The following is a 15,601-nucleotide window of genomic DNA, read 5'->3' as shown; positions in this document are numbered from 1 at the left end:
ATTATAATCTGTTACAATCTAGTATTTGATACTATCTACTTTTCAACTTTATAGCTGTTCACTTGTAAATAAAGCAAGAGGTCTTAGAACAGCAGTACCAAGAGAACTCTCTTCATCACCTCCTGATTACTGTACACCAGTCCTACCTGGAGTCGATGGCCTTTCAAGCATGTTCAAATGATGGGAAATGAATGCCTGGCTATCATGAACTGTGTCCATGTCAATTTCCTCCTCATCTTGAGAATTTGAAAACTAAAACACACACACAAAACAAAGGAGAAAAAGAGCTATTACATCGCTTTACTTTTGGATCTTAGCTCTTAGGAAAGGAAGCAGAGAGGCCACAGAACATACCCCCACATCTTTAAAGGAAAAGTAATCTTTTTCTCAAAAAGTACTATAAGTAAGAAAAAATTAAGTGGGCCAGCCTCTAAAAGAAGCTGAATGGATATTACTGGAAATGAAACAGCAACTAAAATCTACTCCTATGTTGTAGGGAGAGGGAGTGAGCCATGGTAGACAACACACACATAGTTCCTCCCCCAAAACAGAGAAGAAGTATGTGATAATAGAAGTTAAATAATCAGATGGAAGATCTTAAATGGACATTTGGGTTCTTTTATGATTCAGTCTGCCCCATCTGTTCCTGCTAAGGAAAAACCATTGGAAGTATTCAAAAAGATTTACAAGAAGGTGAATATCCTACACTATTAATACAGGTTGAACCTGTATTTCTTACTCTGATTTTGAGTTTGACTTTACTGCTATCCTCATTCTTCTCCAGTATTTGACCAGGTTCTAGTGGGGACCCCAGTGGTGTATCAGCCTTCCTCTTCACTCCCTGCTGATGAGCTGACATATTACATGTTGCTTCCTTGGCAAGGTGATCATCTTCCTGCGGCAATATTCAAGATCAAAATTAGATTTCTGAAGACAAGTAGCTCATATTATAGCTGAACACTAATAGCTACAGCAACCATGCAGATTAGAACATGCCCAGTGCCTAAAAATTATCAGCAATGGGCTTAAAATAAACTTCACCTTTTCCTGTCTGCTGGTCTTTTTGGGCGGAGGTGGGAGGTATATAAGCGAACTTTTAGAGCTTTCCCAAAAGAATGTATCTTTTGGTATCATTTCCTCCTCTTCTGAAGGCTCCAAGAATGAATGTGAATAAGTTAACATAAATGGGCAAGAATTAGAAACATATTTATTTCTACAACTTTGTAAATATTCAGATTTGAAAGAGCACATTAATGAGACTCTTTTTTTTCCTATGGAAAGATCATCTTACTTCTTCATAACCCAAACTCTAGGATACATTTCAAATTTACAACAAATACGTACAACTCCATTCCAGAAAAAATCTAGGTGAATAAACAAATTTAAAATAATTATCACTAACTAGCATGAAGAGAATCTCAGTTTTCAAGTGTCAAAACACCAGTAGGGAATTGCCAGGCAAGTAATCTGGTCTAAATATTGGCGAAAAATGAAGCATGAGTTAATAAGGACATTTTGTTATTCATATGAAAATCATTTCTGGAAAACTTTCTTTGAATTACAGTAAAATGATTCCAAAAGTCTGGTAATTTTCTAATGCATAGCTAGAAATAAAAGCTTTTATAAAAGGCAAACACAGACACACATACATAAATAAAAATGTAATGAATCAACTCCTCCCAAATCAGCAGCTTACTCATTTACCTGACCGTTCACTGATATGTAATTCGAAAAGCATTTGCCAGGCACTTATCATATGCTTAGAATTGTGCTAGGTATGACACAGAGTAGCAAAAAAACCAAACCAAAACAAAACAAAAACACAAAGTCAGGGCCCTTGTGTTCAAATAGTTTGCCAACAGCATATATAGATAAGATTAACTATTCATTTTAATTTTCTACTACTTGAGGAAGAAATTCAACAGTGAAGTACAAAAATACCAGGTCGTGACAAAAGGGGAAAAGGGACTGGCAGGACCTCATTTGCCACGTGCAGCCGTGCAACTTGTCGGGAGCACTTTCTAAACTGGAAAGTGCTCTCAACTACTGTCAGCTGGCCGTTTTTTTTAAGTGGCACATGAAACTCTTCATGGCTTTAAAATTCGCCAGTCAAAAAAAGCCATTCTCCTCTCTAGAGAGCTCTCCATGATAAAATTACATCTTCCATAATGCATGGGATTCTTACAGGGTTCGGAAATCCAACTAGCTGTGCATGACTACTTGGATTAATCGCAGCTTCTTGGTTGCCTGCTATGGCCTCTGGAATTATGGTCGGATTCAAGACAGCTTTTTTCTCTTTTAGATTAAGAACCAACCCAAGCTCTGGTAAGGGCAAGCAGGAAGGTCTACTGAGGCCAAAGAGTGTGAAATACAAGTCCACAGCACCACACCGTAACCTCCAGTCATGTGAAGTTCCTAAGAAGTAAATAATAAAGAAGTCAGTCAGTATGTACATTTATCCACAAATTTTTAACTGCTCCACAACCTACAAAGGGGAAAGGATTATGATTCAAGGGGCCATCTAATGACCTAGGCTCCACTGGCAAACCCTCTACTCTCAAGACGCATCTTAACTTAGATATTCAGAAATCGTTATGGAAGCAGTAAATGCTTTTTTCTTTAAAAAAAAAAAAAAATATTTGAGAGAGCTAGCGCCCGCACAAACATGTGTACAGGGGTGCGGGGGAGAGGGAGAGAGCATCTCAATCTGACTGGGGAGCCCACGTGGGGCTCGATCTTATGAGCCTGAGATCATGACCTGAGCTGAAATCGAGTCGGAAGGCTTAACCAACTGAGCCACCCAGGTGCCCCTGGAAGCAGTAAGTATCAGTGAATGAAACTAATGAGTTTTATAACTGGAAAAAATGTTATCATTATATCATTTTTTTTTTTTAAGATTTATTTTAGAGAGAGTGCTAGTGAGTGCCTGAGTAATGGGAGGGACAGAGGGCGAGAAGCAGACTCGCTACTGAGTGTGGAGTCTGACCAGGGGCTCCATCTCAGGACCCTGAGATCATGACCTGAGCTGAAAGCAAGAGTAAGATGCTTAACCAACTGAGCCACCCAGGTACCCCCAATTACACCATTCTTCTTAGCAAATGCTTAGATATTCACTAAAAATTTAATATTCCCCAAACAGTATTTTTTTTCTGGCTTTAAATCTTCCTTTTAATTCCTTCTCCTTGGTAACTACTCCACGTTCATTCATTCTCTGTTCATCTTGTCGGATTTTCTTCTTCAACAGCCATTAGTAAGACAGCACACCATGAGCCTTTATGAACCCTACTACTTGAAACAAATTCTCCTGTCAAAGTTATTACTTTTAGGTTTAAAATATGGTAAGAAATCCTACAACTACTTAAAATAACATGATTCAAAACTTTATTGAGGAGGAGGAAAATGTTTTGCTAAATGCCTTTATATTTGTGTTGCTCTACTAGGTATTTGTTTAAAAAATAAAAATTAAAGGAAAAAGCAAATCCCACAGATAGCAACAGCTGGTAAAACATACTGACCAGAAGACTGTCTGTGTAGAAATTCGGTTTAAAGTCATTGAGAGACTAGAGGCAAGTTCTTTCAATTTCTCTGATGAATCTCGGTCTTTTTTATCTCCAAAATAAGGGTTTTGATCTTAGATTACACCTTATCCCATATAATAGCAGATCAGAGAGCAAATCAATACCAGAGTTCTTTCCCACTTTCCCTTTTTTCCTCAAAAGAGCCCTCCAGGAAGATACTGCTATCAAATGGAACTGACTGAAAGGACAAAATCTGTCACCTACGGTTGAAGAATTGCTATGGCTTCTAGGCAGAATTTAAAATGAAGTACAGCATTTAAAATAAATGAAAAGTAACATGTAAATTCTTCTGGATAAGAAAAATCCTACAAATACTTAATTTTGATCAAGAACTGTGATTTCAAAGGAGGGCCATAATGTAGGGAAAGAAGTTGCTACAGCAAATTTTAGACAGCATAAATATTAAGTTTATGGTTTTCAACAAATATTAGAATGAGTAAATAAACTGCCATCAGTCATGTAGTGGTTCTGATGAGACTTACTCCAATAGGTAATAAACATGACATAAATTTTACGCCAAGGAAATTCGTATGGGAGGAATTATAATTTCGGAGAGTTCATACTTTATACGACACTGGACTAGGCACCTTACATGCCTAAGTCTGATGTACATGCCCACATGATGTATATGATGCACATGAAACAGCTAACATCAACCCTGTTTGAGACATCTTCAACTTTGCTACTATGTGAGAAGGTGACAGATAAATAACATTGTTAAAAGAAAAAGAAAGGCAAGAGCTCCTAAGGAGGACAAGGTTTGGCCATTAAAACAACAGAGAAACGAGACATGGCAAGAACAGTATGGACTGAAGAGTAAGGATTTTACGCTGGAAATCCATTTCTTTCTGTGGAATATGGAGATCTGAACATTTTAATAGCCTACCATTGCTTAAGTTTTTGTAGGCATCCACTATTCTCCTCCTCGAAGCATTTTACACACGTAGGTTCCACAAAGGGCAGGTATTGGATTCCTGAGGCTTTTATTACGAAGCCTGGATGGGCTCAAACCTCTGCAGGAAAGGAAGGAATCCTGCCAGAGCAGCGAGCACTATCTACTCATGGGCGTCACAAGTAAAGGAGTGAACCTCAGGCATTTTATCAGCAAAGAAAACTGGAACAGTTTAGGGTACATTTACACTGGAAGAAAACTTAGCCTTGAAGATTGGTATCACCTAATTACATCTGCTGCAAATAACCATCCTGAACTACGTTGTAGATGACATCAAAACCAGTCAGGCAATTGAGTGTGAATTCCTAAGTTTTAAAAAAAATTATTAGCAATTGGAAAATGTACATTTTGATGAACTAAGGTGTTTTGTTTTTTTTCAAAGTCAGCTTGAAGATGATTAGACAGCACAGTGAAGGCTGCTAAATGCACTGAACCCCTAGAGTAAGAACTTTGATACTTTTTATTCCTATGTGGGCTTTCTGGTTTTAAGATTTTATTTATTTCAGAGAATGGGAGGGAGGGAGAGCATATGCATGGGCACAAGACTGAGAGGAGGGGCAGAGGGAAAGGGAGATCACCTGCCGAGCAGGGAGCCCAACGCCCGGCTCCATCCCAGGACCCTGAGATCATGACCTGAGCCGAAGGCAGACACCTAACCGACTGAGCCAACCAGGTGCCCCGCGGTTTGTTTCGTTTTTTTGAAGATTCTGGTACATCCTCTTTTGGATGGAGGAATGAATACTGTCTTGTTCCTGAGGGAAATTACTGATAGTGTTTCCTCCCTCAAAGAACTGATGTGTATGTATTAAAATGTAGGGCTGGTAAGAGGGAGCTAAAAGATGAAGAAGAGTACTTCCTATAAAATTACAAAAGAGAAAAAAAAATAAAAGCTCTATTCCACTCCAGAATCACAGAACAGAATCTGAAAGTGGCTGTCCTTATGTACAGTGCAACTAAGCTGAAAGGCACACTGGGGAAAACGCTTCTGCTAAATGACCTGCTGGCTCTGGGATCTTGGGCAAGTCAGGTGCCTGGGCCCTCAAAGGAGAACACAGATCTGAGATAATGCGTAAGGTCCCCTCAGGTTAAAATTCTATGATTTCAAATCAATCAATTCCATTAATGAGAAGCCCTGAAACAGTTCCTGACTTCTACCCTCAGTCACAGCATTTTGAAGACGCTCTTCTAGCTTACACGGCTCCAATCACGGAGGCGGCAAGGAATGCTCATAATATATGGACAGTACAGTTATTTGCTCCTCTTAGGTCATATGCGGTCCCATCCTGTCCTCACTAGCGGTTCCACTCTGGGACCCACCTTGCTTGCCTGAAACAGAAGAACAACACTCATGAAGAAGGGGGGACACCCAGTGCTGATGTTGTCTACTCCAATTACGAAGTTTCTAAAGACAAACTCCCAAAAGGGCAACTCTGACACTATAAGAGCATCTGTTCGTTTTTGAAGTAATTGCTACTAAAGCCGATCAAGCCAAAACACTGCTAAAAAGAGAAGGAAAGCAAGCCACTGTTTCTAGGACATTTTTCAAGAAACCCAGCATTTCTTATTGATGAAAGAACCTTGGAAATCTGAGCAGAGCTGAGTCAGGCAAATAACAAGTGCCCTAGGGCGGGTCTATCCTGCTCTCCCACTGCATTTTACACTAAGTACAAAAATTTCACTCATAGCCATGTGTGTGTACATGGATGAAATTTCCTACAAAATATGTATTAATGTGTTTTCATTTTCTTGACCATTCTTCTTCCTAAAAAAAGAGTGTTTACAGGGAGAACACCAGAAGGCCACAACTTTGAAATCTTCCGACATTAATATCAAAACTGTCCATTTTCTTACTCTAAAACGCGGCAAACTCCACCGAACAATTTGAATTAGAAGCTTCTGTTCTACCCCCTAGAGTATAGCTGTACACTTCCAAACACTAAAAAGTATGACGTAAACAGCCATCAATTGTCCCGGACAATTTCATAAATGCTCTCACGTCATTGTCACAGTATTGTGCCAAACACTGAAGAGCAACTTGGGGAGTAATGGCTAAGATTTCCTTCATGATGACATACAATCTAATGCAGGACTTTATCTTGGGAAATGAAAAAACACTGTTAATCAGGTAAGACTTGAGAAAGTACTTACATTTTAAATAAAATGCAAAGCACCAATGAAAAACTCCAAGTCCTAAGTTCTTAATTTTTAAATGTATTTTTAGGGGGCCTGGGTGGCTCAGTGAGTTAAAGCCTCTGCTTTTGGCTCGGGTCATGATCCCAAGGTCCTGGGATCGAGACCCACATCGGGCTCTCTGCTGAGCAGAGTCCACTTCCTTCTCTCTCTCTGCCTGCCTCTCAGCCTATTTGTGATCTCTGTCAAATAAATAAATAAAATCTTAAAAAAATGTATTTTTAAAAATTGTCATGGGATGCCTGGGTGGCGCAGTGGGTTAAAGCCTCTGCCTTCAGCTCAGGTCATGGTCTTGGGGTCCTGGGATCGAGCCTGACATCAGGCTCTCTGCTCAGCAGGGAGTCTGCTTCCCCCCATCTCTCTCTGCCTGCCTCTCTGCCTACTTGTGATCTCTCTCTGTCAAATAAATAAATAAAATCTTTTAAAAAAATTGTCATAAAAGAAAATCATTGTCATGTTGGTCTATAATCCAATATCTTACATAAAGCTGTAAAAGCTAGGATTCTCAAATGTTCTGAATTTTACAACATTTTTATGTTGTAAAAGGAAAATCATTTCTTTCACTGCGGAAGAAATATATATATATATACAGCTAATAGAAGAGAGCCAGGTCACAACTCCACCTGTTCCTCACTATATATGGGATAAAATGCAAACTTCTGAGGGCTCTTCACTTCTGCATCCTAATCTATTTTTCCAGATAACCCTGTTTGCCAAACACCCTTTCAGAACTTGAGACTTTTTTTAAATAGAATTCTCTTACCTAAAACGTCTTTCTCCTGTGGCAAACTCTTCCACTCCTTAAGAGCTAGCCCAAAAATCACCACCCCACAAACATTCTGCCATTCCAGGCAGGGTTCGTGGTTCTATTTTCAGGTTTCTGGAGTTCTTTGCTCTTCTCCTTATTTCGGCAACTATCTCTTTGTATTAAATTCTTGTACATACAAAACATAGTACAGTGGCTACTGGAGGTGCTCAGGAAATAAATGGTGGATAAATGAATACTGGAAGCTTTAAAAAGAATTGCCTATGAACAATGTGATACTTTTAATTGAAAATAAACCTATTTATTTAAGATTCTTAAGCAACTAGAGACAAAAACGATACAATGTGAAAGAGGTTTCTCTTAAAAATGTTTATTCTTGGGGCACCTGGGTGGCTCAGCAGGTTAAAGCCTCTGCCTTCAGCTCAGGTCATGATCCCAGAGTCCTGGGATCAAGCCCCACATCAGGCAGCGGGAAGCCTACTTCCTCCTCTCTCTCTCTCTGCCTGCCTCTCCACCTACTTGTGATCTCTGTCTGTCAAATAAATAAATAAAATCTTTAAAAAAAATGTTTACTCTTTCTGAGAAGCATTATTCTTTAAAAAGTATATGAGAACAAGAATGACATTTTGGCAGAAAACTGAGGAAATGTGGATACGAGATCTACACTGGAGTAGGGCATGTTACTGATACAGAGGATAGGTTCGAGGATGTCCTTATTCTTAGGAACATATACTAAAGTATTTTGGGAAGAATATCATGATGCAACTTGATTTCAAACAATTCAGGGAAAAAAAGAGGTATGTATACACAAAGAAAGAGAAGGAAAAGAAAGTACGTATGGTAAAAAGTTAGTAACTCCTGAACCAAGATGAAAATACATGGTCATTCACTGTATTGTTCTTAAAATTTTTCTAAGCTTTGAAAATCTTAAAAACAAAATGTGGGGGTGAAAAAAAGTATGTGGGATAATTAAACAAAGGAAAGGGGTAAGATATCTAATATCTGTATGTATGTGTACATACATGTACAGGTGTATATATGTGTAAGTGTTTTCACAACAAAAACAGAGTAGCAACCCAGAACGTAAGACTGAGTGGAGCTACCACACGCCAGGGCAGACAGCAGAGACCAGGCAGCCCTGGGATCTCAAGGCAGAAGTCTGGGAACCTTCTTTCTGGTATATGGCCATTAGAATGACTAAGTTTCCAAGAGCCCCACTTGTAGCTTATTTCTAAAAAGAGTATTATTAATATTAATGACATATGAAATAAAAAAGAGCATGAATATAATTTCATATAATTAGTTCATTTGTCTTACTCTCAAAGTAATTTCAATTTCTGAAACCCTAATGCTATGTATCCTACCACAATTACTCTCTTATTGAGAAGTTTCTGAAACCAGCTAAGCAAACTTTGATTCTTCAAAAACACCTGATGACCACCTTCTAAGATGAGCTTTTCTTAACTGCTATGATACCGTCTCTCTATACTGTTTCAAATGGGTTCAACAAATTTTTTAACTATGCAAAGTCAACATATCTCAAATCCACTTCGGAACAGGACAGAAATAAATGAATACAATTAAATCCCTATAATATGTCCAGTTTTTTGTTCTCTGTATATTTATCGCAAATGACCAGATGACCAAGAAGTTACAATAGGGAGTGAGGGGCAGACAGATTTCAGTAAGATTTAGGGCCTGAGATGATGTTCTGGCTCCTTTTGTTACAAGCAGATTCTCACTACCATTTCTTAAAAACAATCACAAGTAAGAAGATACATAGTAATGTGAAAAATTATCATGATAAAATGCTGTTTTAATACTTCATTTCAACTACAACTATGTATATACAATTTTCTTCCCTAAAGGCCGAATATACTTAAGTCTTAATTGTGGGGATGTAATAAAATCATATAATATTTTCTGTTTGGGTTCAGATAAAACTCTGTAGTATGATTATATTAACGTTGTCATTTTTAAAAAAAGACACTTTAAAAATTATGGGGAGCCTGGCTGGCTCAGTCAGGGGATTGTACGACTCTTGATCCTGGGGATGTTAAGTTCGAGCCTTACACTGGGTGTAGAGATTGCTTAAAAATAAAACCCCCCAAAAAAATAAAAATAAAAAATAAACAAAAAAAGGGATTTCTTAGATCAGATTCATTCATGTATCCCAAAGGTTTAGGAGTGGAAGGGAAATGAGCAACCCTCTATCCAATCTTCCCTAATATCCAATGTCCCTCTGAAAACATTAAAAAAAAAAACCAAAAAACTATTCCCAACTATTCATGCCACTCCCACTGTTCATACTACTCCCATTTATTTATAACTCTGAAGAGCTGAGCAATAAATTATTTACAACTAAGATCTGTTCTGTTTAGAGAACTGCCATGGAGAATTCCAAATCCAACCAACAACTGTACTTTCTACTAAACACTATCAAAATTAAATACTAAAACATCAATCAGAGCTTGAATGTATATAACCACAGTTTTCCAATGGGTTTCAAATGTCTTAGAGAAATTGTCCCATTAATCTTAAACACATATTTATTTTGTTCAAGATATCTTCTCTAGAAGGTGATAAGAGGTTATTTCATTACTATGCTTTCTTCAAAGTTGTAACCCATCCCAGTCATGGAACCATGCATCTTGTTAAGAATATATTCAACACAGTACAGTTTGTGCCACATATTAACTGTTAAACAACCCTTTCTAAGTTCCTAAACTTGTGTATTCATCCCCCGGATCTAAATGACAGTAATCATAACACCCTTCAAGGTACCACAAGTAGCAAAATATAAAAATTATGTAAACAGCAGCAATCATTCTTCTAGGGATTAGGGAAACCATTGGAAAAATAATTTAGGTTTATCAGTAGGAACTGGTTTATGTATTATTTTCTGAATACTTTGAGGACAAGAGCCATACTACTGTGTTTCAATTTAATACCTGCTATGGTGCTTTTACCTGGGGTGCTGCACTATGATTATGAAACTGAGGGACAGAGTTATACAATTACTTACCATCACAATGCTAGTAAATAAAATAATTGTTTAAAAAGAATCAGAACTCAGTATTTAGTTATGATTTAGAGAAGTGGCCACCAATATAATAAGCAGGATAAGTTATTTTCTAATACTCTAGAGAGCAGATAAAGTAACATACATATATATTGGAACGAATAGCAACTGCTCTCTCACCGTCTACCTGGAACAGTTTATCTTTAAGTAAAATAAATTTACCTTTTAATTGAATTTTAAACCAAAACTAGTATTACAATTTCAACATATCAGAGCCATACGGCAAATTTTCTTGAAGTATATACAACATTTACAAGTCAACTGGAAAAGACCAAAAAATTATTTAATAGAAATGGCAAAGAGTATGAACGACCTACAAAAAAGGAACTACAAACAGCTCAAGTATATGAGACGCATAACGATATCATTACTCTGTTAGCTTAACACCACTGCTGGCACTTCATATGAACTAGATACCGTGCTTTACAGATAGTAACTCACTGAGTTTTCAGTTTGCAGAGGCAGAAATCAGCGCCATCCCCATTTCATAAACGGAGATACAAAGGCTTAGACAAGGCACACCTCATAAATCATTCAGCTGGGACCTGACCCTCATCCCACTGGTTCCGGAGCCGATATGTAGGAGCAATACCTCTCCCAGATAAAGTGACTTCAAAGTGTGATGGTATCCACTGTGCAGAACAGTAACAACACACACTGCTCGTGAAAGGACACACAGGAAACTGGTTCCCCCTGGGAAAGGGAACCAGGTGGTGAGGGAAACCAGATGAGAAGACCTATTTCTCAACTCTTTGTAACCTTCTGCAATAAAAATAACAACAGTAACACTTTGCAGGTCCATATTTATAGCTCTTTGGACATGTGGGATACTTTCATATAAATTAATATTTTTCTTTCCTCAACCACTTTGTGAGGCAAAGGGAGTGAACAGATCCTTAGTAAATGTCACCACGCTCACCACTGTGAAGGCAGATGTGGTAAGTATCTGTCTTTAAAAAAAATGATAAAAAATTAACCATAGTTCTTTAAGTACTGAAACTTGTAACATGAAAATACTCTGATAATAAATTTTTTTAAAAATTCTTACCAGAATTCATAAGTTTCCAAAGTTGATCTACCAAGGCTTCATTGCATAATGGAGACTCCATGTTCTTAGTAAATGGCGGGTTCTTTGTCAACATGTTTAGAATCTTATGTCTGAAAGATGAAGAAAAATCAAACTTTTGCTGACCATGAACTAAAAACATTTGAATATTATCTGTAGTATCTCCTTCCTATTTTATCATCTCTTCTTAGATTTATCTTTGTGTTTAAGTTTAATTTAACTTCAAAAGACATTACTTCACACATAATATTTACTATTGTTTTTTCACTGGAAAGATTCTGGTGGGTTTGTTCTTTCTAAAATTACCTTAGTGTACAAGGAGGTCCTTTAAAACCTGACTGTATTTATTCCTAACCAACCTTTCCCATTTCATTTCTAAAATGAGCATTTTATTCTCCTTAGAAAAATTTTAAAGAAAAGACTGGTCAGTAAATACAAAAATCTTAAAATGGGGCAAAAAGAAAAAATTACATATGGACCAAGAAACCAAGAAGCCTACACTGAGGTAATAAAATGAATATACACTTCATTATTATAGTACCTTTTAAAGCATGGAAATGTGCAGAAGCACTCAAAATATGGAGACCAAAAAAAGGTTTCCTCAAAATGAGCTGAAGTTTAGAGGAGTTAATTAGTAAAAGCATCCTCATGCTGGTAACAGTTAAACGCCGCTACTGGGAGTTATCTCCTGTGAGAGGCCATCTGAACACTTCTGGAGTGGTCTAAAAATAGGGTTGTGTGACCGAAACAAAATCTGAAAAAGAAAATGTCCAAAGCTATGTGTAGGAGACACTAAAGAAAGACGATAGAGAAAGAAAACGAAAAGCAAGGAAGCTATGGCAGTAGTCTAACTAAATTTAGTGCAGGGATAAGAGCCAGGCCCAGGCCTAAGAGATTCAAGACCACAGAGTAATGGAATACTTGGATATAACTGGAGAAGAAACTTAGGTTGTAATTACAAATGAGATTAGCAAAACCTTAAAGGTGAACTCAGGCAGTTTTTATATTTAATTGTTGGTGGTAAGGCATCGAACTGGATTTGTACTTGAAGAGATGGGAGGAAAGTGGAACAAATAGGCTGCAGATTAAGATACTTAACCCCTCTTGGCTTCAATTTTATGTCTGTAAAACTGGAAGATGTGGACTCCCACTTTAACATCCTCTTGTGCTTTGATATTTTAAGACTGTATAAAATAAAAAGACTACTGTAAAGCTTTGAGAACAAAAAGCGAAATGGAGTTATAGATGCAATTTACAGATAGGGAATATGAAAGGGGATACACATCCTCATGGATATTTCATATGCATATTTTCAAACCTTTATATATAAACACAATTTCTATCCTTAAGGACCTCAGAATCTCTATGTAAGAATAGATCAATAATACGGGTAAACAACCTTTAAAAATATGGATGAGTTTGTTCATGTTGTTATACTTTAAGTCTGCATTAAGAAGAAAACTTAAGTTTCTATTACGCTGCTTTCTCAGTTATCCCCAAAGACCAAAGTGGTAGCGCCCAACTAATAAAACTTTATGGCATTTACTCAGATCATCACAAACTCTTTAGAGCTGTGCCAATGAACTGTAAAGATGAAACAGAGGGTATCTTTGAAACGGTCACTAAAAGAGCAATAATGATCAGCACATGTATTACTATTATCAAATTAAACATTTCTTCAAAAGCTTTGTGTTTCTCTAAAGTTTAGATGATAGAAGAAAGGATTTTACAAAGAAATACCTATAAATGACTAAATACCCAAAGCAATACTCAGGAGATAAAGTTTAAGGGAAGACAATGAAAATCTTATGCTTAATTTTACAGAGATTAAATATAAAAATTCAGAATATGCTTATATGCTTCAGACAACTGGAACAGACCTAAAGCAAATCCCGAGAAAGTCACAGGTTTATAGTATTATTTCCCTAAACAGTTGAGAATCTTCTTGGTGGGCCAGTCCAATCTACTGCAAATCACTGTCAATAAGAAACTCAAATCAAAACTAAAAACATGCTCAAAATCTCTCATGAGAAGAAGCACAAGATGTATGTGTGTCTCTTGAGGGACTGATAGACTATAATCATACGTATGCTTCATTCCAAAACCAGAAGATAATTCCATGTCATCTTTAAAACACTCCTATCCATTTTAAAGAATATAATTAATAGTTCTTCCTATCCATATAAAAAGTATATTCATGGATAGAAACGACTGGAAAGCAATAATCCAAAATGTTAAGTGTTTCTGGTTAAAATAATTATAGGCCATTTAAAGTTTTCTTCTTAATGTGATTTTGCATTTTTCCAAATTTATAGGAATAAAAAAGTCATGCCCAGTGATGAATCACTAAGTTCTGCCCCTGAAACCAATACTACACTGTATGTTAACTACCTTGAATTTAAATAAAATCATGAAAAAGAGAAAAAGAAAAAAGTTATGCCTACTGAAAGGAAACTATAATTTTCAAAAATGTAAATTTCATTTTAGTTCAAAAATACAACACCCAGGGGCGCCTGGGTGGCTCAGTGGGTTAAGCCGCTGCCTTCAGCTCAGGTCATGATCTCGGGGTCCTGGGATCGAGTCCCACATCAGGCTCTCTGCTCAGCGGAGAGCCTGCTTCCCTTCCTCTCTCTCTGCCTGCCTCTCTTGTGATTTCTCTCTGTCAAATAAATAAATCCTAAAAAAAAAAAAAAAATACAACACCCAGATTTAATGATTTATTTACTGCATATAGATTTTTTTTCTTTTCCCTTTTTGGATTATTACTCTGTCTAATCAGACATGTGAAATGCACAGCAAACTTTATGGAAAAAAGCATTAGTAAATGGTCAGGTGATCATACAGGTTATCTAAAGGGCATTTATTTAGTTTCAATTCTCAAGATACCTTAATGAAGAACTAACCTATAATCTGAAAGTCTTCTATTGCAAGAAAATGATACAAATAAAGTGGACAACCCTATTACTATATTTAAAACATCAAGCCAACATGAAAGACTAAGAACTTGCCCAACATTTCAAAATAAACACCTTAAAACTCTTTTCTGTATATAGTTGTCAACATAGAGATAAAATCACTTCTCTTTAACATATGAAGTTAAACATACATATGATCAGGGAAAAAGCCATACAGATGTTTAGAGGAAAAAGGAAAAAATTACATCCAGTCACTCATTTCACATGTATTGAACCAACTATTTCTAAGGACAATGTTATGTTCCATACATACAGTGACAAAAGGAAATGTGGTCCCTGTCTCTTTGGAACTTATATTCCTAAGGGGGAGACAAAAATAATCAAATAGTTATAGCCATAAAATTAATACTTATATACACAGGAGGTATTTCTTTAGTATAGGAAGAACGGTAGGATTTTTATGGGCGATTATGACTTCAGGGACATGATCTAGTAGAAGGAATCAAGGAAGCATCCTTGCAGAAAGAAATTTCAAGTTTAGCTCTAAAGCATCAAGGAGTAATTATAGGTAGTTGGGGGTTTTTTCCTCCAGACTTTAAGGTTTCACCCTAAAATTCTTCAGAGCTTTATCTAACTCTACCAAAATCAGTAATTCTGACATATATAATAATAAACACAGAAAGAGAAAATCAACATATATTTTTAAAATTTAAGTCTTATTGGAACACCTAGGTGGCTCGGTCAGTTAGGCATCCTACTCTTGGTTTCAGCTCAGGTCATGATCTCATGGGTTGTGAGACTCAGTCCTGTGTCAGTCTCCGCACTCAGAGGGTAGTCTGCTTGGCGGTTATCTCCCTTTGTCCCTCCCCCACTCTCTCTCTCCCTCTCTCTGTCTCTCAAATAAATAAATAAATCTTTAAAAAAAAATTTAGGTCTTCTTGAAGACCATTTCATCATTAGCTTAAAAATCAACCAAGGGCCATAAAAATAAAATGCTGTGTTTGGGGTAGGAGAGAATAATGCCAGTGACTATAAGACAGACACCAATATTT

At 36.9% G+C, this 15,601-nt stretch overlaps 1 protein-coding gene across 5 annotated transcripts in view; it reads right to left on the bottom strand.

Annotated features, from left to right (window-relative positions):
- The window catches only part of TAF2 (TATA-box binding protein associated factor 2), a 93,395-nt gene that overhangs the window by 22,913 nt on the left and 54,881 nt on the right, over positions 1-15,601 (bottom strand). For 4 of the 5 annotated variants that reach the window (XM_046012182.1, XM_046012155.1, XM_046012172.1 and 1 more), the window contains 4 exons: positions 11,617-11,726; positions 2,186-2,415; positions 740-895; positions 147-252 (listed from right to left, as the gene is read on the bottom strand). In XM_046012182.1, the coding sequence (XP_045868138.1) occupies positions 147-252; positions 740-895; positions 2,186-2,415; positions 11,617-11,726 (602 nt within the window). The remainder of the gene's footprint in view (positions 1-146; positions 253-739; positions 896-2,185; positions 2,416-11,616; positions 11,727-15,601) is intronic. The other variant, XM_046012163.1, reaches the window with a different exon arrangement.

This window comes from Meles meles, chromosome 1, assembly GCF_922984935.1.
Source record: "Meles meles chromosome 1, mMelMel3.1 paternal haplotype, whole genome shotgun sequence".
Taxonomy (NCBI): domain Eukaryota; kingdom Metazoa; phylum Chordata; class Mammalia; order Carnivora; family Mustelidae; genus Meles; species Meles meles.
Note: the sequence above shows the minus strand (reverse complement) of the source record. Positions and strands in the feature narration are given on the sequence as shown.